This window comes from Lytechinus pictus, chromosome 12 (assembly GCF_037042905.1).
Source record: "Lytechinus pictus isolate F3 Inbred chromosome 12, Lp3.0, whole genome shotgun sequence".
Lineage (NCBI taxonomy): Eukaryota > Metazoa > Echinodermata > Echinoidea > Temnopleuroida > Toxopneustidae > Lytechinus > Lytechinus pictus.
In genome coordinates, this window is record NC_087256.1 from 16,788,012 (window position 1) to 16,811,967 (window position 23,956).

At 36.0% G+C, this 23,956-nt stretch overlaps 1 protein-coding gene across 1 annotated transcript in view; it reads right to left on the minus strand.

The window, feature by feature from the left end:
• Window positions 1–23,956, minus strand: part of LOC129273610 (myoferlin-like) — a 63,282-nt gene that overhangs the window by 21,414 nt on the left and 17,912 nt on the right. The window contains exons 8-12 of the mRNA XM_064107883.1: window positions 22,341–22,436; window positions 21,414–21,552; window positions 16,850–16,949; window positions 14,863–15,047; window positions 12,894–13,003 (exon numbers count right to left, since the gene is read on the minus strand). Coding sequence (XP_063963953.1) covers window positions 12,894–13,003; window positions 14,863–15,047; window positions 16,850–16,949; window positions 21,414–21,552; window positions 22,341–22,436 — 630 coding nt within the window. The remainder of the gene's footprint in view (window positions 1–12,893; window positions 13,004–14,862; window positions 15,048–16,849; window positions 16,950–21,413; window positions 21,553–22,340; window positions 22,437–23,956) is intronic.

Below are 23,956 nucleotides of genomic sequence, written 5' to 3' on the forward strand. Positions count from 1 at the left end.
AGGGACTAGCGAAAGATGAATTGTTTAATTCCCAAGTTATGTTCTTGGTTGAACTGATGGCTAATAGACCAGTACTTAATGGCCAAACAAATATCTGATGAGGGGTCATGGAATCTTTCACTTATTTCATAACCAGTCTAAAAGTTGTATAGAACAACATCAATTTTTTGTTTGGAAACGCATCTAAAATGATTATTAAAAAAAAAAATTCTTTATTCATGTTCACGTTGGATTAACAGGAGGTTTTAACTCTGAGACAATGAGCCTATTTTTTTCTCTTGGCAGACACCATAACATTGCCACGTTACCATAGAAATGCTCCCTGGTTAACCTACGAAATATCCAAATATTATGTCTTCTCCCGCCCAAATCTTGAGCTATTTTGTAATACCGTAAGATGCTATAATGGTACCATCCATCAATGTCCACACAGAATAATTGAACCCTCTCATTTCAAAGTTCATTGAAAGTAGGTTGTATAGATAACAACTATTTTAAATACAAGTTTCATCTTCTTGTCACCCTACCTTTTTCAACTACCCCCCCCCCTTTCTACCCCTTGACTCTCTCTCTCTCTCTCCCTCCCTCCCTGCTCTTTTAAAATTTTCCTTTGTGACTCAGAAAATGTGGGGAGACTTTATTTTTCCGACTGAAAATTAAGAAACAAAAAAAAATTCAGATTCTTGGAATCCTAATAAAAGTTCAACAGAATTGAACCCATGAAGACTAATCTTCACACCCTTTATTTCTGATTAGGTTAGATGCTTAGCTTAATGATTACACTGAAATAATCCTCTAATTGCCTTAATTAACCCATTTACAATTTAATACCCAAATACTAAAAACAGGCTTTGTCTATCAACCACCATTTCTAACGCTCTCAGTTTATAGAGATTAAAAACCTCCTTTTGAATCTTATCACTTGATTTTATAGAGTATTACTGTTTTGTATAATATTCCAATTGAATTATGGAAACAAGTACTTGATGTAAATATTTGTTCTTGTATTTGGTATCAAGCCAACCTTCTCAGCTTCCCTTGCCATCTCCCACTGACTCCAAAGGTAGAAAGCAGTGATGGCCAAGACTTCAGGTTCATATACACGTCAAAACACAATTTTGTTGGTTTGGCAATATTAGACTTTGACAATAGTAATCATATATGGGGTTGAATGAACTTGGAGTACGGAAAAGTATTTGGCAATGTATTGTTCAGTCACAAACAGGCCCGTTTCTAGGAATTTACCCATAGCTTCCATAGCTGAGTGACCCAAGGGACTGAAACACAGCTAATTATCAGTCGTTCCTGGAAATTTCACAATAATGGTCTGGTAAAGGGATCGTTCACCGCACAAACGAAAGGCCTGGAGAATGTTTTATTTTCCCCTCCTAATCATCTTATGAAACTTGTCTGTATGTACCCAGCCATCCCAGGGTACCCTTGATCGAATAATTGTCCAGGAAATTCAATTAACAGTTCAGGGATAGAGAAATTAATGTTTGACCCCGGAGTGTGTTTTCTGAGAAAGCAAGAGATGTAACAAGTAAAGAAGAAGTGACCCTATTGCAGAGCTCATTGGCCCCTTTTCTGTTTAAATCCCAGCGTGATGAAGGTAAATTAAGGTTCATTATGTTGCAATAGATCTGTACAAACATGCCAAAGAAAAAAGTAAGACTTGGTGAACTTTGCATGACACTCTGACAGCATTTGAGCTTTCCGAGGGTTTTTTTTTTTGGAAAGTTGTTGATTTGACCCTAAGATTCTGTTGGGATCACCAGGTTCATATCCAGGTGAATTGAGAAGGGAATTGATGATCCGCTATTTGTTGCCTAAGCCACATTTCTTAACAGTTGCGTTCACAATCTGGTTCGTCACTGTCGAGAAATTAATCTTGGGGAATAAGGAATGCGGAAGTCATTTGACAGTTCGATCAGTCAAATCTACATGTAACATCCACTGGATTCAAATTTATTAGGCATTCCTACCTACTGTTAAATATAAACAACCCCACTCCTTGAAAGTATTAACTTTATATTAACTATTATGTTGCAATGTATAAAGATATCCTTATTTGCCCATATGGGATATCTCTCGCTATCCCTCTTGTATATGGACTATGTGCAAGCTGAAGTAACATTTCAATTTGGTCAGAGAAGTGAATAAAGCTGGCAAAGACTTAAAAGACTGCATAAACGAGAGAAGAGAGATTGATATTATCATATAATACATGCATCACTAGCTCTTTTATTTTCTACTGTGGCATTAAGGAGATCATTTTCAGATCTGACCTTTCCCTAACCCCGATTATCCCATCTTGAGGCGGATTTTCATTTTCCCCATGATCGACCTGCAACTTGGCATATCTTCATTATGCAAGGATCGGTGTTTACAGTAACTGAACCATCAGTATTAAGAGTACATGACAGGAGCTTTCAAATGATACACAATGAAATTCTTGCGACATGGTTTTGATATGCCGCTACGCACTGTAATTCTAACATTTTTGTCCCCCCACACAAGCAAAAAAGGTTCTTATTCCTTATCCAAGAATTTATATAAGACCCTATTCTCATCTGCTTTTTAGATTTGGTTTCCCTTTAACTTTGAGTCAGTTTAAGAAATCAGTTAAGAAGATTGCTTCGCTAGCGTTCTCACAACCATCTTTAAACCAGTTAAGGAAATCAAATTAGAAGATTGCTTTGCTAGCGTTCTAACAACCATCTTTAAACCAGTATAGGAAATCAGTTTAGAAGATTGCTTCGCTAGCGTTCTCACCACCATCTCCTGATCTGGTTTCCAGAACCACTTCATGTACAGCAGTCTTGTTGCCATGTGGGAAGGGGTTCTTGCCTCCCTAGGTAACCTAAGCTTAACAGAAATAAGGTGCAATTTTTTTAATGGATTGCTTCTTCTCAATTTATAAATTTTTAACAAGCCAAGGTATACAATTTTGGGTTAATAAATCCCTAAATATTGGGTATATATCTTTTTCCCTGTTATTGTACATAATGATATCTTACCATCTGAAATATATGGTCTGAATGATATACCAAATAGAGGAGGCACCCCTTTCTTCCTGGATCCAAACCCAGCATTGCAATGATTGGGATGAATAGAGGAGGCAAGGCTTTTCTCTCCTTGATTTGCCCATAACACATGAACCTCATGCTGCAATGCCAGGCAATCCAATTGAAAACTTGTATTGAAAATGACCTGAAGTTTTCCTTGGGATGAACTGATGAAGAGAGACAATGATATTCTGTTCATGATTCGCCCATCACACGTAAACCTCATGTTGCAATGCCAGGCAACCCATTGGAAATGTGGAGTGACAGTATAAGATCATGTGTCTAGGCCTAGAATTTAGTTATTTATCAGTCATAAAGTAACCTAGCTTATGCCGATGTTAAGATACCTGAAGCCATTCAACCAACTCTTTTTGTGAGTTCCATGCTCTATTGCAATGAAAAATACTGTCACCCCAGGATTTTAAAGGAATGACATTTCAAGTGGTATTGATCTGAAAAGTCTCGGATTTGACCATGTGACGTCTTCATGGTACAATGCTGGAGTCTGCACGTAACCACATGTTTTCCACAATAGACTCAACAAAATATTTTTCATAAAACACACTTTTGGAAAGAGATGAGTAAAGATCAACACAATGAAAGGCTCACCAAAATATTTGGGAGAAAATGTACTATTGACTCCAGTATAATAGTTTTTTTTTAAATGGTTATACCATAATTACCTTAAAAACATGGAGGCAGAAAACTGTGGGGTGAAGGGGTGATAAAAAGATTCATACCACAAAAAGACCAACATTTTATCCCCTAAGAAAAAAAGGGGGAAAAGGTGAACTTGTTCATTGACAAAAAGGATCTGAGATGTTCAACAGAACTATGATTGAACAATGCACACGTACCATTTCGATGGGGAGTTTAAACGTTCATTGATTGATAAGTCTTATCAATGGAATTATCAATAGAGGACTGGGATTCAAATCTGGCAACCTCTTGCCTCCACTCATACAATACCCTACAAGAAACTTTATGAAAAGCCAAATACCATGTTCCCTTCATTCATTGTGTTCCATGATGTCATAAAGAAGAAATAAATGACGACACAATGTCACCAGGAGTTATGGCATACGGTTTAGAAAGAAAAAGGCACCATTCGAAGAAATATTTCATACTGCTATTGTAAGTATTCCATGCTCTGATTCAGATAGTATCGGTGTGCTGGGACCCAAAGTCGTGGAGCTGTCAACTCTGTACATACTTCACGACAACACAATCTGTAATCAATGATATCTGGTATCAGAAATACGTCAAAATGGATCTGAAATGGTTGTTTTCTGGATCATGCATCCAGGGAGAAGTCCGGAAAGATTATTTTCCTGTAACTTCAACCACGCAACTTCTGGATTTGGAATTTTGGGAATTCACATTCTAAACAAACAACCCCCCTCTTTTCATACATACAAGGGAACAGAAACGAAATAAGCCTAAAAGAAAGTCAAAGTATGAGAACTTCTGGTGTTACTTGAGTCAAGCAAGTACATGCACACCTTTATAGGATCTATACAATTGCTGACATAGCACAGATAGAAACAAAACAGGTATGAATGTCACAAAAGATTGAAGCCACAAAAGCGTGACCTGTCAAAGGCTACTTGATTAATCACCTAACGATCAGTTCACGTACATGTCAAGAGGTAGATTATCTACAATATCTTCATGGTATAGTTTAAAGACAAAATGATCTTTAATATTTCTGAAAGTCTGCCTTGCCAACATATAGGGGTGCAGGAACGTTGCTTCCCTATCCCTCCTAAAAGCAATAATTTTCCCCCAATGAAAGGTCCTCCTAAATCACATTATTACATCCTATGAACAAATCTGCACTATCTCTTTAAAAGTTCATGAACCTGCCCCCTACTCTGCTATTCTCCAGCTACAGGAAATAATACCAGTATCAGAATTTTAATCACCCATTTAATATTACCCTTCTTTATTCAAAATAACAATTTAGAAGAAAAAAAAAGAGTCATCCAACCTACCAACTTCTGTCACTTTTTCATAACTTAACTTGAGACTTGTTCATGAACAAAAAAAAAAGAAAATGAAGAAAATGCTTAACTCTCCCCAAGCCAATGACTAAACTATGATTATTCATGTTGATGAAGAAAGACATCTTGGCCAAATTCTGCCAAGACACACCTATCATTAAAACAGGAGCACTTTAAAAAAAAGATTATTTGTATAGTTTATTCAAACAAATAGAGAGAAATGCATAGTTAGAAGATTTCATATCGTAGAATATTAAAAAAAGGGGGAAAATGTAAAGGGAGAAACAGGTTGAAATTGAAAACACCAAGGAGTTTCTTAAATTTCTCTTTCAAGCTAATATCTATTCTACATGTGTAGAATCTGACTTTTCTACACGTGTAACCATGGTTTTAAAGCCAAAGAAGAGTAGCTAAGTCGATTTTGTCTACTTTCCCTCTAATTTGCCATTACTCATCTAAATGATAAAAACAAAATTCTGCATCTTATTCATACCTTTGTCTTAATATTAATCAACTATCTACATAGCAAAAACTGGGAGAAATCAGATTGATATCTTATCAAAACTTGATTTTTTTTTTGTATCCTAGTCGTGGTTTCAGAGCCAAAAAAAAGGAGTAAATAAGTCTATTTTGTATCTTCTTGGCCCATTACATATCTAGATGAGCAAAAAGTTCACATCATCGTAAACTTATCACTTTTAGACTACTGTATGAACAAAAAACTGCAATGGATTTGAATTCTTATCAAAACCTGACTTTTCCTTTAAAGCTTGAAGGTAGATGTACATCTCTGCACTTTGATTGATTCTTGTCATGTCAAGTTCAAGTAAAAGTCAGGTGAATAGTTCAGGTTTTGACAGCAGGGATACCCTCCCCGCTCCGACCGACCGACGTTTCGTTCGTCAGAGAAAAACGAGATAGAGAGAAACACAAGAGAAATAATTGGTAACCCGATGACTCACTTCACGCAAACCACAAAATACCAATGATACCAGCCGTGTTCACACATGGGTTCATGGGTTTAATGTCAAGTTGGTGGGATGAAAGATTTGAAGAGCGATCTAACGAAAAAGAAAACTTTTTATATTCAAGATAGGCAAGCGGTGTATTACCTGTTGGTATATCTGGCAAGCCTCTGGCAGACTTAGAAGTTACAGGTTGTTAAAATCAAACATTGTGAACATAAAAGAATAAAATGAAAATATGTTGGATAAGGACAAGATATCCTAATATTACTAAACTAAACTTTCTCTAAGTGCATTATTTTTGGAGTGAGAAGGATTATAGTTTTTCTTGTTCAAGCACTAATAGTAATAAGGCAACAAAAGAGTAATTTAAAATATTCTGGTATGTCGTATGAACATATCTCTTGATACCCTCTCTGTCAGAATATTCTCACAGTGGGGACACTACCTGCCAATAACCAACAAGTCATAAACAATTATCTTTCAGAATGTCATGATTTCTCTGTAACGCAATCGCATATAGCACATTGCCTCTCATCGATTTTAATTAATTCCAATCTCTGAATAAATAATGCATGATTAATGCTGTCATATGGACAGAATTCATTGTTTCTAGCATTTTGTAACTAAACACTTTTAATTTTTTCGATGATGAAAATTGAAGTTGAGTAGTTCTCTGTATGGTGCCCTGTAAATGCCACTTTTGTTTCTTCCTCCCCATCACCTTCATCGAAAAGGTCGGAAGAGCGCATATCAGTGATATTTTCTCTTTTCTCGTTAACCCAATTCATGCCTTGATTGACCTCATTCCTGTTTTTGTTTTGTATTCTCTCTCTCTTTCTATCTCTCTCTCTCTCTCACCTTTTTTTTTAGATCTCCTCTTTCTCTTTCTGTTTATCACAGTCTGCTTTACTTCATTCTTACCCCTTGCCTTCCCTCTCAAGAATTTAATTTTTATTTACTAGGCCTACTTGTATCGAGAATGCTATAGAAATTTGTCAGAATATTGATAGTCCTAGAATATCTGCCATTTGCTAACAGGAATTATTTAGTTATTTGGGCTTCAAGTTGTTTCAATGCAGCCTTAAAATACGTGATGAAAGAACTGGAACAAAAAACAAAATCAATCCACAAATAAAAACAGAAATAAGTGACTATTAATCATCACTTCTACTGTAAGTCTCTCGACATTCACAGCAGTTGACCCCCTAAACTCGAGGGCTCACCGTTACCTTTGCTATTCATCTGCCACATTACCTAATCTCTGTGTTTTGCAGTTTCACAGTTCAATACCTTTTTGATAGGCAGGGCTGGAAAGAAATTTGATTTACTTTTTTTTCCTTGGGTCCATTGTAAGCAACCAAATCTATTTTGTGCAAAGGACTTTGGAACTTTGGCATGAAATCTTATTGAGATGAATGCATTAGTACTAACCTGAATCAATGAACCATTACGAATTATTTAGCAAATCATATTTCATCCTTTAAAAAAATTATATTTAAAGTTCAGGTAGGCAAATATTTCATACTTTTAATCTCATTTCTCAATGATGCATGAGACAGGGTCAGCAGCAGAAAAAGGAGAAAATTAAAACAATTTACAAAATTGACAGTAAGGAAGGTTCCCAAACAGCTTTAACCAAAATTGAAATAACATGGATAAATAGATTAATAAGAACATTAAGGGAAAATTCCCAATGGTTACTGAAATTTAATTTTACTTTCATATACCAGGGATGTCATTCTTTCAAAAGAAGCAAAGAATGAGTCCCAGCCCCATGCACTATTTTTCAAATGAGATCATCACCAACGTTGCACTCTTGCCCTCCCGTTCCATGTCAAGCTCTAAACACTTTAATTACTCTCCTGAATGGTTGCCCAATCTCTGACCTTTCCATGACAACTGTTCAGTAGCAACTAAACAAGAAGAAATGAGTACACCCTTTGTCAATCATCGCAAGGGGAAAGTGGGAAGAGAGAGAAGAGACAATCACTGGGGGCATTTTACTCAATTTTCTGAGAAAGATTTGCCCCTGATTTGACCTCATCCCCTCATTGCTTCCTCCCTAAAGCTTCTCTTCAAATCCTCTTAATGAAACATGACCACTCTATCTCTTGCAAAGCATGGAAATTGTCAAATTGGCAACACGCGTTGTGATCGTGACTGCACAACCATTCACATATGGCACCATGACTGGCACGATTGCGCGCCTCCTGGAAATGGGCTTCCCCCTCCCGACGAGGGACGGTACCTCTAGCACACAGGAGATGAGCAGGATGGATACGGGAAGAGGGGGAACGAAAAACGGCATCATCCTTTTCCGTCCGCGCTCTCTCTCCCTCCTGTGTACTTTTGCTAAGCCGATGATAAAACGCTTCCCCGCAATATTTGTGCAGTGCCCAAAATGGCTGTTGACATATGAATCGGGCGTCTTCCTGACAGCCACCGCACATTAAGCACCAATTCACACCTGAAAATTAACAAGTTCTATCATTCATGATGGCTTTGAACCCTAAGAGACCATATTTCAGAAATAGAACTTACAGTTACAAATATACCTGGATTGCTTCGTAAAGAAAAATGGAAATGAGGTATATCTATTCCATATTGTATTCACTTTACCGCCACTTTGGTGGTTGTACAATATTGTGATGTTGTGATGAATCAAAATATATATATAAACATAATTCAGATATTATATTAAAAAGCCAATACTTTTCTCCTAGCCAAGAAAAACTCCCTGTATGAATGCACCTCAGTATGAGATTTTCATCAAATGCTACTACAATCAATCAATCAGAACAAAAACTTTGTCAGTTTTAGTATAACTCTTAATATCAGTTCAGAATCTTATGCATCTCTAGTAATATTAAATTTGTTGTTGACTAGATAGTTTCCAAACTTACTTATATATTAGCTTAATTCTTCATGAACATCTACTTTTAACCTCTTCCATTCAGTGATGAAGTTACTGTATGTTCACAGTTCATAACTATTGGGGTTTGATATATCAGTTAAAGAAAGGATGGGTTAAGGCTGGACAAAGCACAAAGCATTACATGCATATCCCTGTCAAACTTTTGAGATAGACAGAGAATCTAAGAATGTGATGAACCTTAGAGGCAAGTAATCAGCTTACTGAGGATCTTTGTGTGAAGTTTTACAGGATAAGACATGGCCTGCTAAATTTCTGAAGGCAATAGCGCCATTTTACATTTTTTTAAAAACTTGATGGGATTTTTAAGCATTAAGAGTAAACAAGTAGACCTTACATGCGTGAATAAAGTTTGAACACCTTGTAGTACCAATATGGTGATCTGTATAACAGATTCATTAAAAATAAAAATGTAAATGGCTTCAGCTGTGTGCAGCAAAGATGAGATTAGTTTAGAAAGGAACATGAACTGCTTTTATTGATAGATCATCTAATATCATTTTGGTTACACTTTATGATAAGAATATTTACTTGGAAATCAAGTCCGCTAAATAACACGTCGAGATAACAGTTAGCATGATGGCTAGTAGCTATACATTCCATATAGAGAAAAGGCTTTCAAATCGCAAACTAGCCTTTTGTGGATTAATTTTACCACCTACTAAAAACTCAAAAATACTTGTAAAGCACTGTTTATGTTAATTAGAGATACTCTTGCATCGATCAATTTTGGACAAACACACAAAAGTTACAAAGCACCAGAATTTCTCATACCAAAATTGCCACTCTTTGTTAGAGATACGTGTAGCAGTTTGCAAAGAACATAACTCTTGCTATGTACTCATAGGGTCTCAAACATTTGGCTCTTCGCTAATTATTACCCATCTGACCAAGCCTTGAACCAGCAAGCATCCCCTGGAGTATTTCCTGAATCAACCCCTTCGGGATTTTAACTCGCAAGTTTACTCTTGGCAAATCACATCCAAGGATTTCAGTAGCTTAGAACGAGAATCCCTGAAAAAAAAGCTTGAGGAAACACTCCCCTGGTGTGAAAGACTCTTGGTTGGTGGCCAGCTCGTCCATGACAAATCTGGCATGTATTTGTCTTCTCCAGATCAAAGCAACAGGATGGGGGATGACTGTGACATCAGGTTCAGCCAGGGGACAGCCAGAAATGAGAGGAGGATGAGATCCCAAAGGCCACTAGGGACATCCTTCTTAACCCATCCGCTGCAGCCATTGCAGCATGGCCAAAGTCATCAGCTCTCAGCTTTGGTGTTGAAGGAGTTATAGGTGTGTTGATTGTCAGTGAGTGAGTGGCCATTCAGGCGCTAACCTCTCCGCCATCTAAGACAGTTCAAGATTCCAAGTACCTTTCACCTCAATAAGAGTATGCAATTTTCCCCTACTTTGTTCTTTTAATGTATAAGGAAGGGTATCATGTTCTTCGGCTACTAGTTCTACATATGATTGTCACATGACAATGGATTAATTGCTGGTTGTTGAGTGAAGGAATGGTCTGACGAGGCAGGAATGTGACGGAAGGCACGAATCTCTGAAGTACACTTCCAAGGCCAACATGCATGTTCGAACATTCTCATTGTACTTTTGGGGAAATTCCCTCCACCTTGACAAACAGGAAATCACAAACATTCTAGCAATGACAGATCAGTTTTGCCTTGGAAATTCTATCATTAAACCTTCGATGAGGACAATGATGAGATGACCTTGGAAGAATAGCATCGAAAGCATCCTTGACAAGTGTCATAACTACATGACTTTGTGTGAGCAACAGTTGCAAGAAACATTATGATCATTCTTTTAAATAAGCAATACTTCTTACATCCATCCAAGTTATTCATAGAGAGGAAAGTGAAATTAATATAATGATCACACCAAGATAATGTCTGAGACAAGAAAATATGGAATATTCCTGCAAGATAAACCATGCAGTTTTCTAGCCAGCATCTTCCAACAACCGAAACTGGATTAGAAGTCAATTGTCACTAAGTGAGAAAGGTTCTCCCATTAGAGGTGGTTAGTAGCGTTGCCTATGATTCTCAATGAATACCTGTGATTCAGCAGCTACATATATATTTAATCATAATCAAAATCAGATCAGACAGAAATCAAGCTCTAAAAGCAATGTGGTTGACAAATCACATATCATGATGAAAGTACCAAGATATCCATTAAGACTTCTTCCAGTAGGCCTAGCTTATGTGTTTCGCATGCTTGTGTTCATCCTTGAATGCATCGCCTTTGCTTACAGGATACTCTCATGCAAAATGAAGACGAACCTCAAAATTTGTTGCTTATAAAACCTTTAATGACTTCCATTTCATCGAAGAGGTACAATATACCTCCGAGTCAGTGAGAACTTAAGCACTTTTTTCTTCAACAAAGTTCATTAATTTCTGAAAGCAACATGACTTTTCCATGCTTGCTTTTGATGACTTGACACACTAACAGCTTCATGTTTTGCGATGATTTTATTCCAAGCAAGGTAGAAATCAAACTGCGATGCTCAACTAGATTTGGCACTGAATCAAGGTTCGAATAACATCTTCACATTTATTCACCACCACCATCAACATCATAGTTATCAATCATGATCATCACCATCCATGTCAAGATCGGTATCATCAACAACATTACTGCACCACTACACAGTTAAACAATTCTAAAGATGCAATATGTCCATTCCTTATAGAATATGAACAATGAATTAAACTTTGCCTAACTCTAACCATATTTTCAGGGGCCTGGGTACTGTACACCCCAAGAAAATCCGCACCCGCACTTCCCAGGGGCCGTGTGATATATTTGCCTCCAGCTCTACCTCACACAGAGTTAGGCAAATTTATTGAGGCTCGTCCACTATTGAAAATTGAATAAAATTTGTACATTGCCAGTTTGCTGATGCTAGTCAGATTCTAATGGATGTTACAAGATATGGGACTTGCCTAACTCTAAGCTATACATGTACCTAACTCTACCTCAATTTCTCTGCATGCCTGAAGGGAACCCTCACACAGTTAGGCAAATACATATTAAGCTTAACTGCTGACACTTCACTCAACTTAGTTCTAGTCTGGCAGCCATAATTAACGCACACTGCACTTCATGAATCATACACTACCCCTGGGTAACAGGAAGCAAATATGAGTAAGTGGCATATATTTTTTAAATATAATCTAAAGAGAAAATCACAACGTACCAATAAACCTGTATTTATAAATACAAATACAAGGGCTGAAAATCTGGGATACTTGCTTAAGGGGAAGTTCACCCTGACAAACAGTTGATAGTAAAAATAGCAGTAAATATAATAAAGAAATATCGCTTAAGGTTTGAAAAAAATCCATCAAAGATTTAAAAAGTTATTAGAATTTGTAAAAAATCAATGAAATTTATTTTTTCAGATAATTGGAAATGGTTATTACTGTACATTCAGTATATCAATAAACAAATTATTTTGAATCAGTTCCTAAAAAGAAAACAAAAATTAGTCATCACAAACTACCAAGAACATGAAATTTATGCATTTTATATTACATAACGTATGAGGCAACTTCTTGTTTATGACGTCACAAATCCAAAACTTAAAATTCTAATAACTTTTTAAAACTGTAGTGGATTTTTCTCAAACCTTCACCAATATCTTTTATCATTTTTTTCTGCTATTTTTACAATAAACTTTTCTTCAGGGTGAACTTCCCCTTTAACAACTAAATTTACCTGCCAGGATAATGATCCATTTACATGTACTCTAGAATAGGCGAAGCAGTGCAAAGATTCACTGACCAATTTGCTATCAGCCAGTCAGATACAAGGATTTCGGTAGCTTATAACAATAATCAGAGAAAAATCACTGACTATTTGTTTCGTGAAACATGACCCAGATAAAAAATTGACTTACTTTGGAGGATCCAGGACAGGATTGGCGTTTGGTTCATCTCTGGCTTGCCCAGCTGGCCTTTCCTCGGCTTCTTGCTCCGTCAAGATCTCAAGCTCCAACTCCAGTTTGCCCTGAAATACAAGACAAGAGTATCGCCACCGGCTTTTAATTAATAGGGCAAAGCAACATTTATTAAAAAAAATAAATATATGTGATATCTACCCAGGGTAGCAACTTAAGTTCTTATGAACTGTTCTCCCAGCGGACCCTGCATAACATAATTTTATCATATCCCTTTTCCATTCTGAACTGCCTAGCACCAGGCTAGAAGGGAGAAGGTGCAGAAAGTTTTTGGTATGACCCGGTCAGTGATAAACCCGTAACCGTTCATGAAACTGGCGCTCAACCGATCAAGCCATCATGCCGGTTTCAAAAAGGGCACCTTTCTATATAAAAGCACAAATGGAAAATACAAAAAAGGCACAGTAAATCTCTAGGCCGAATCAGAGGGGCATGGAGGCCAATCAAAAGAGCATCGATGGCCATGGCCTATGATGGCCTTAAAATTAATTTTACAGCCATCTTGATGCACATCAATTTCACCTAACAATTATAGCCCAAACCCAAAATGCTTGAATTAAGAAATGTTCATCTTGAAAGATATGTTTAATCAAGCAAACCTTAATGAGCAGGCATGCATTTAATACACTACACACTGAAAGAAAACAGATGAGGGAACATTTATGGAGAGCTAGTGAGGAGTCCATAGGTTTAAACCCATTTTTGTCAATATTGAACAAGGATAGCCAGCTTGAACTCACACTGGTGGCAATCAACCTCACATTGTACATGTACCTCCTCTCATCTCTATACTTTGTGTAATTCAGTGCATCCTCGTTCCTCAAACCAATCTATCCACTCTTCTCCTCCACTGTTTCCTTGTGTCTTCTTTGGCCATTCCCTCCTCCCCGAACCGAACACCTTGAACTCAAAAGCCCATCTTAAAAACACCCATCATCCCCCACTTCACGCCTGTACCAACACACCTCATTTGCCTTCGCCTACCAGTCTACCACTTCTTCCAAACCCAACATTTGTATCAAGGCATCAGTCTTCTTCCTACCCATCATCGCACATCACTCTCACCATTGTTCCCTCTCTGTCCTTCCCCAAAATGCCCATATAATTTTCACTCAAACACCATGTCACAATTCCATACAGCATCACCAATTTCACAACTCTAAAACCATGGTTTTACTGAAGAAAATGATATGGAACCAACAAATAATCTTTAAAACTTACAATCAGATATCCCCATCTCATCTTCACTCAAACACCATGTTACACTCCGGTAGAGTATCACCAATCTCGCACTCAGGCAAAAAAAATTGTTGTATTGGAGTAACGAGTCACTGAGGAAAAGGGTAGGTACAGGTAGGGCGGTTTCTTTTTGTTTTATCTTCAAGAGAAAGCCACTGATACAGCAATACGGTGAAGGGGCTCCAGACAAGTCGCCCTCGAGACAGATTGCTCTATTAAAATGTACATGAGAGCGTACCCTCTCACGAGTAGGGAATCAAGTCAAGTCACCCTCACCTGTCTTGAGGGTGAATCGACCCAAATTTGGGCGTAGATATCGTCCCACCATTAAGCGGTATTGGGCATGCTCAAGAATACTAAATACATCTCAACGGTGCTCATGGAAAGTACTCTTGCCACTGAAGCCGCTCGAAACAAATACTTTACGGCGGGAAAATAGCTATTCTGTCTGCAACACTTCCAGGTTTTCAACACGGCAAATTCAATCGCGAAGTCAGCACGATACCTGATATCGATAGCAATAGAAAAAAGGGGAAAAAAAATGCAGGGTCAGGGATATTTCTAGGTTCGGGCGGGTTACGCCAATACAACATTTTTTTTTTGCATAAGTCTTAAACCACGGTTCACTGGAGAAAGTGTCAGGAAACCAAGAAACCATCTTTGGACTTACAGTGAGCTCCCGTTCTCCGGACTCCTCGCTGATGACAGGCCACCAACCCTTGAGACGCTTGGCCTCAAAGAGAGACACCAAGCTAACTTCTTTTCCCTTGGCTTCATTTGGTAGCTGCTTGAGGGAACAACTCCCTGCCTTCTTGACGGGGTTTGGCATACCGTTCAGATTTAGCTCAATGGATCCTGAAGAGAACAAAGAAAAATAATTTCCATTAAAAACATATGCTTAAAGCGATACTGCTAAGGGTCCTAGTCAGACCCTCTACAGTATCGCTTTAAGACTGTCTGAGAAGTTATCAAAGAAATATTCCTCTACGGCATGTATTCTGAAATCTGAAGGCCTGTTTCATAAAGGACTTGCAACTGTTGTAACTTTGCCATAATGGCAACTGCCATGGTAACAGGACTTAGCAGCCAATCAGAATCAAGTTTACCATGGTAGTTGCCATAATGGCAAAGTTACAACAGTTGCAAGTACTATGAAACGGGCCCCTGGTTTGTTTAAAGCTATGGCATATTAATTTGTGTGTAAATAATAGGTAGCCAAAAATGTTTCAAAAACTTCTCTATGGCCTGTATTAAAAAAAGAGGTTTCAATTGCATCATGGTACAAACCATGGACTATGCAGATTTTTGTACAGGTACATAACTTTGCTATTTCATTGCGCACACTAAGAAAATTCCAAGTATAAATGTACGCTTTTGGAAAAGAACGCCAAATAGAAGCACAATACAATAAGTCTGCATAGTCTATGGTTTCATACCATGGTACATTTAAATCCCTTTTGAGCATACAGGCCTACAAGTCTCAAGTTTACTGGGCTCTTATCTTTCTTGGCCACCAATCGTTTCACTCTGTGGACTAATTCTGTAATCACTTTATCAAATAAATTGTTTCATTGTTATATTCTTGAAAGTGTCCAATAGTAAAAATTATAATAAATGGCGAAAAAAATAATACAAGATATAATATAAAGGGTTACATGCAGTATCTGCTAAAGGGATGAAATGAAGACATCAGTCAAAGTGTGAGCCTGGCCTTGGAGCATATGTTCATGTAATTGTTACTGTGGCATGCTAAACAGAGAAAATAGCAATGTCACCCATGTAGATTTTACAATATAAAGATAAATTCTTTAGGGAAAAAACACAAGACAGCTTTTAGCCCAAGGAACACTTGGAACAATACATCGTAAAATGCAATATTGGATTAAGGGGCAAAGACTTGAGCAATGGTGGCACCTGCCCCTTTCTGAGGGCATCATTTGAAATTCATTAGATTGTATTGTGTCTGACTTGTATCTTTCCTGTTTAGAACATTGTCCTCGTGTTCCACTCAAGATCAAGAATTAAACTGCAAATTGGTCCAAATCGTTTGAATTGAATTAAGGGGGCTACCATTCTCTACTTGAAGATCTGCAACGTTAAAGGTTGAATGCATTGAAAGCACATGTAGGACATGTAATCGTGTGGGTAACATATCAAGGTTATTAGAAATCAAATTCATATGATCTTGTGATCCATGTTAAGGATGTGTTCAAGGTATAGGGGTGGGGTAATGATTTTGAAAACTCATGCTAAAAGACAACCCCACTCTCCTCTCAAATCTAATTACAAGTAATTATAAACCATACTCATTTCTTTACAGACAAATAGTTACACACAACAGAAAAATATAGAATTGAATGTTGAGATTCCAAACTAGTCATTAAGAGAAAATTTGACTATAAATTTTTCTTAAATCTTTGAGGGAGCATATTGGAATTAATGAAAATAAAGCAGAAAGAGCACTTGAGTTTTCCTTTAATACACAAATAACGTCATCCGACGAACCCAAGAAGCCATCGGGTGAGAAATTCTCTATAAACACCCGACTTAAATTTTCCTTAATTCCACTGAAGCAGGATACATGAAGTACATGCAAATAAAGCGGAATAAACACTTAGGTTTTCCTTTAAATAAACAAATAACTTGGACTGACTAACCTAAGAAGTCATCGGGTGAGAACTTGTCATTGTCCCAGATCTGAGCGATAAGAACAGGTGGGACGTGAGTCTCAGTCTTGTCCAAACTCCAGAAATGTTCCTAAAATGGACATAAAAATGATAGGAGAGTATATTTAATAAGTGAGTGAACATCACTTCTTGTCTACATTTGGCACTAGGTTTAGCAATATACACGTTATCACTTAACATTCCAAGATGACACAAGTACGTTGAATCCAATGCATTATAGCATAATATTTATTGTCAAGACACTATTTTAAAGAAATTATTTTCATTTCTTTTTTAAAACAAAAATGTACTCTTTCTCAACTTTATGTAAGAATTTTAAGAACTGATAAAAAATGCTGTCATTATACATGTAAGAAAGACAATAATTGCCAATCTAATTGAAGTTATTTGATACTTAATCAGAAATTTAGCCTTAATTTGCTACACATCTTGGCAACAAATTTAGCATCTCTTTCAATTATCTTTCTAAGGTCATATGGCACTAGAATTACTTTAAATGATATTAGTTGAATTTCATCAGTTGTAACCAAGACACAAATAGAGAAACAGATCTCTTTCACAATTTCCAAATTAATTTCAGTTGACATCTAATAGTTTATGAAAAAAAATCTAACTTATAAGATGAGTTTACTTCCTTTAAAAAATGGTATCGTGCCTTATTTCACATTATTTGTTTTGAATTACACTAATCAGGAGTCCATCTTACAGACCCATGCCCTTTAGCACTCCAAAGCAAATGGCAATGAAACATTCCAATGTTTTATTCAAAAAAAGAAAGATTGGGTACACTACATCCCTTTCTCCCACAATTCATATATTTTCACGATAAACATTAAATAAAATCATGTAGTGTTGGGAAATATTGGAAAGAGTAAAATGAGAGGAACAACTTAAAACAAGTTTTATCAAAACGGTTATGAAATAAGCACGTTATGGATGTTTAAAAAGTTTTGTTGTACTTTCTATGGGGATCCGCAAATTGGCAAACGTGCTTCAAAATGGCTGATTTTGTGGACAACTCTCCATTTGTTTTGTACACAAATTTTCAGATTTTCCCCTTTATTTTACATATGTCACATTATGTCCTCCTGACCTTGACACATGTGGTGTGAATTATATTTTCCCATGACATATGATGTGCTCAGAAGGAGGCAAGATGCAATTTGAAAGATAATGAGGAAAATCTGAAAATTTGTGTACCAAACAAATAGAGTTATCCACAAAATAAACCATTTCATTTTGATTGTTTGCTGAATTTGTGTACTACTTTTTATTATAATGATCAATGAATAATTTAGCAAAGTTATTTTCATAAGGCCATTACAACAGTTTTTAGGTGTTTACATATTATTACAATTAACCCAGATATCTGATTTGATGATCAAGAAGACTTACAATTGGAATTCCCAGAAAATGAAATGTTAACCACCACCGCCAACCCCAACCCCCCCCCCAAAAAAAAAAATATATATATACTGTATATAGTTTGTCCCAGAAAAAAATATAATTTTCACAAATTAATGAATGATCAATGAATAATTTAGTAAAGCTATTTTCATGAGGCCCTTACAAGACAGTTTTTAGGTGTTTACATATTACTACAATTATAATTAACCCAGATATCTGATTTGATGATCAAGAAAACTTACACTTGGAATTCCCAGAAAACGAATTGTTAACCACCACCCCAACCCCCCCCCCCCCAAAAAAAAAATAGAGTTTGCCCAGAAAAAAATTGTTTCCGATCTACAAATTAATGAACACCTGAATAATTAACTAAACAATTTGTAATTCACAAAAAATTTGTTAAAAACATGAATATAATTGCATTATAATATACCCTGATCTGACACCCACAGAAAGTTTTTAATATTATTAAGTGTATAAAACAATACTCTGCCTGTGCATCATTCCCTCTGTAAATAATGTTTAACATATGGGGAAAAGGAGATGAAATATTTGGGAACATAATTATTGTTAGTATCCAGAGCTTTAGGAGAGCAATAAATTCTCTCCTTTCCTCAGAAGTTAAAACTATACAATGATATTGATTACTCACAATTATCTAATATCAAATTCAAATGACAATTCAATACATTCATTCAAAATTGAATACAGATAAAAAGATACTTTTACTTGGGGTATTATCAACATACACATACAATTTTGTTCCAAGATGATACATTCCAAAAAACCATCAAGAGTTCACAATGTCGTTATTGACCCATTGAATACTAAATTCTCTTATTCATGTATCTTCGGTGTTAAGAGGATATAAGAGGGGTTAAGAGGGCATACATACACCTCTGTCCTATTGCACAAAAATTACTTTAATGGTGTAACTTTGCCATTATGGTAACCATACTGGAATCCTAGATTTTGATTGGCTGCTGAGCCACGTTATCATGGTATATACATTATTGACAAAGACACCATGACAATTAGTTTTGATGCAACAGGGGCATGTCTGTATGTTAATTGTACTAAATGCTTTACACCGATATCAAATAAATTAATCAAACATTCAAATAATAACAATATTAGAATAATAATGATATACATGTAGGGTATTTGTATAGCACACATATTCACCTCGTTAGGTGTCCAAGGCACTCCTATATTACCAGGATAAGCTGGGCTACCGATTCCGGTGCTCACAACTTTTTGAGGAATTACTTATGTATAGGCCTACCTTTTAATACCATCTAATTGCTAACAATCATCCACCAAAAATACCTACCAAAAATCCCTGGAAATTTCAAAAGAAATACAAACAATTTGCACATTTATTGATTTAAATGACTCTGTAACTAAGAAGTAATGGACTACAATTCATATCTTCTAAAAGTAACTTATAGATCATCCGGAAAATTGTTAAGAATTTATTTGAAACAACAACCAACTTGGGGATTTGACTAGATGTCCTGAATTTATTTATTGTTTGGTAAGAGCCTTTATCAGCAAAGTATTCCAAATTTATACAGTGTTCAAACAAAAACTGTTCTTGACAATCAGAAAGCATTCACATAGGGAAGGGAGCCTGGTATAGCAACAAGTAAGAGTAACTGGATTTCTAGTACTAAGGTTCACTCATACATGAATAGCAGAAACAACAACAAAGCTCATCATTTAATGCTCATTGACTGATGCATCAATTTGTCTGTTAATAATATGTTAAAAATGTAATGCCCTGTAGCTGACAATATAACATACTTCAGATTACTTTTTTTTCATGAATTTGGATCCCTCAACTCAAAACTTTATATTTCGAGTCAGTTTCCCACTTTCTTCCAAACTTGGCAATATACTTCTGAAAGTCCTTGGTATATACTTGCTTTATAATAAAAAAACAAAAATACCTTACATGGTAATGGTGTACCTTTTCAATGACAAGGTTGTAGGCAAAATAACTTACTTATTCAAGAAATACTTGAGTGAGCGCACAATTAAGGCAATTTCATTTAGAGTTAAGACATGTACATGTATGTAGTAATACCCAAAGTAAAATTTTATCTTAAAAGATTATATGAGCCATGACCTCATGAAATATTAAGAGCAATCACATGTCTATTATAAATATAATATCAAACAAAACATGAAAATGATTCAGACAATGTTTTAGTGTAAACATGATTTTATACATTATATAATGATACACATATTTTATATGCAATCATTTAGTGTATAGTGTGTGACCATATAAAGTGCAGTGTAATATGTATTGGCATGTAAGGCATGTCTAAAGTTATGAAGGATAGTTTTATAAGAATGTGAAAAACATTGAAATTGGATTGGGTGTAGAAAACACAATCTATCAACCATAAGGATAGTTTAGACTGATAAAATTCAAACAGTTGAAGAGGTCAAAAATAAAATGGCAGAAAAACAATGAATCATTAAATTGTAATTTGGAAGCCAACTCTAAATGGAACCTTACAAATCAGATAAAACAAAAGTGGCATAAAGAGTTGGAAGGGATCAATACTGATATATTATGATATTATTATGTTACAATAATCTAAAACACTTAACCCTTTTTATGTTTCTGATGAAATATCTCTATTCTCTTTAAATGTCTTGGTCATGGGAGCAAAACCTTGAAAGTTTAATTTTCTCTGCCAGCACCTCCATTTTTTCAGGCTCGAATAAGTTGAAAAGAAGGAGAATAGGAAATAACAGTAATAAATCATGTGAGGTTCGTTTTTTATCACGACACATAATATCACCTCTATAAACAAGATAAAATGAAATAACTGGGATATATCATTTTGACATTCACTCTGACAGGCCAGCAACCTGTTGCATGAAAGTTACTCTTGTGACATTCCATATCTGCTATTCTTGATTTCGATTGGCTGTTGAACGACCTTACCATGGGAGTTACCATTGGATATCAATGTTACCATGAGAGTAAGTTTCATGCAACGTGGTCCAGGTAGCTCTATAAGATTTGTGTGTATCATTGTGGACCAATTGACAGGCAAAAAAAATTGGCAAAAAAGTATTTGTTGCAGAAAAAGAATTCGACAAATACCTTCTTCTTGATGACTAGGACCTGTTCAGGAGGAATGTACTCGATGGGGAAACATAATCTCCAGTTGAAGTTTCCTTCACCGTTGAGTGACCGGTAGTGGACATCGGTCTCCTGCTTCTCATCCTCACCAGCCATCCAGCTGAATTTTTAAAAAATGAAAATGAATAAAAGAGAATGAAATGAAAGATTTGTTTTAGACTGCAACAGCAAATGATCATCCAAAATCAACATCAGTTTAATCAAAATTTTTAATCAATTTCTTTTTTTTTACTACACAATAATCTTATTCAGAATCCATCTGTGATTTAGTGCAAATAACACACATTCATGCATGGGACTTTCCATAAAACAGTAAATCATTTTATACATCTGACCACCATTTTCCCTTCCTTACTTCACTTCATGATAGAGCCAGGAGAGGGGGAAGGGTGGACAAACTTATTTTATGGAGTTTGCCCATCTGATTTATACAAGTTCTAGCTACTTTCATCAACTTTCATCACTACTGGGTGTAGTGATCACATTTGTGGCATGGCTTTAGATTCTTTGATACAAAGCCCCACAGATTATACAAAATACATCAAAAGGAAGATTTAAAGAATTCTCCCCATTCTTTAACCATTCTTATTGCAACAGTATCTTTTATAAGTACAAAGAAAATAATACTAAGAAAATGATCACTACAATCCCTCAAATGGCAACATACTAGAAAGGTCAAATTTGTGTTTTTTCATCAATTTCTAAGTTTTTAGACACTTTTGTCCCCAATATTTACTGATTTCTGAGACAAAACTTTAAGTGAAGATATAGAGCAATGACAGAATATTATCAATGCCAATATAAAGAATAAAGGCTGCTCAAACAAGGAGTCATATACATGTAGATCATTGCCACAAAGGGGTTATATGAAAAAGAAAAGGCTCTCACCCCTTGACGTAGATGTCACTCATTCTCTCTCCAGTGATGGAGGTTTCATCCAAGATAACATCTTTAGCATTCCAGACGACGCAGCGAACAACGTACCTGAAAGAAATAAGGAACAAAGCAAGGACAATTAGAATCAAGAGAGAAAAAGGTCTGATCATTGTTAGATATGGTAGCCCTACTCTGATTTCCATGTATGAAATTGTTCCCAGGCTAATAATAAGTTACATTACTTGAACATAAACACATATGGATAGATTGCATAATATGGTGGTTAATTATGTTCCTTAACCACCCAGAGGAAGTTGGGCTGTATGAAGAAAGAAGTGTATGGGACTACACTGTAAATCTGACAAGACCATTGAGCAGAAACGTTTGTTTGTCACATTTCCAAGATAAGTGCAATGAAAAGAAAGAGAACCTTTTTCTATGAAAGTTCTCTTCTTTCCCCAACATGTGGAATTTAAAATGTTTGAAGAAGAGTTACAAAAGCACATTCAACATACAAAATTATCAGTTTGGACTAGACACCAAGGCCAGTATTCAATTGAAAGTATGGTTTGAGTAAGTATTTTACTTGGCATTATACTTGCCTAAGTAAAATGCTTATACTCATATTCAATTCACTTCTAAGTAGTTTACTTTATAAAGCCAACTTTAAGCAATCAAAACACTTACTAATAACCACTAAGACATCATAAAGAGTTAACAAAAGAATGCACCATGAATGTATCAGTCTGTGCGCAGCATGGTTAACTTTGTATATACATTATAAACTGCACGCAAGCCAGACTGAAGCCAGGGAGGCAGCTGACTTTGATTTAAGCAAAATACTTAGCCGCAAGATGTGATTAAATACCAAAGATAGATAAATATTTCACTTAAGCAAAATACTGAGTAAAATACTTAAAATTCTGGCTTAAGTATCGAATTGATTACTGGCCCAAATATTTTGATGAAGAGGTGTAAGGAAGATACTTCAATGATCTACACATGCGACCTTAGGTGGTTAAAGTAGAATTCACTTTATGAGGTATGAAAAAAAAAGTGGTCTACTGCCCTCTCTTGCTAGCATATGCTCATCTGACTGTAAATAATTTCCAATATCTCGGTCTCTAAACACTGACTGCTGAACAAATATTGAGCACATAGAATGGTCAATAATTTTTTTTAAATAACTGCATTGTTCAAATAGAACACTAAGTCTAATCCAGGAATATGCACAAGAACAAGATTGATCCTGAAGGCGACAAGAACACACTTATCAAAATTTCGAGTTTTGGTGATCCTTTTCAGGACCAACACATGCCCAAGGATGAACACATGGTGTATTGTGAAACCACTACACTCAAGATCAGAATTGGCTTCAGCTAATAGGTAATGTAAGACACATTGGGTACACTATTCATGTTGTACGTATAGCTCATGCTTCAAATCCTTCATCAGGGTGAATGCCTGACTGGATAAATTTCTTGACATACACGGCCACTGAGCTACAGCTGGGGTTATATTATATTTCTTCAGCGTAGCAGAGTATATGCCAATATATATTAAAAATATATGTTCCATTTAAAAGTAATTAATTGGCTATTTGAAAAATAGGCCCATTAATCCCCAAC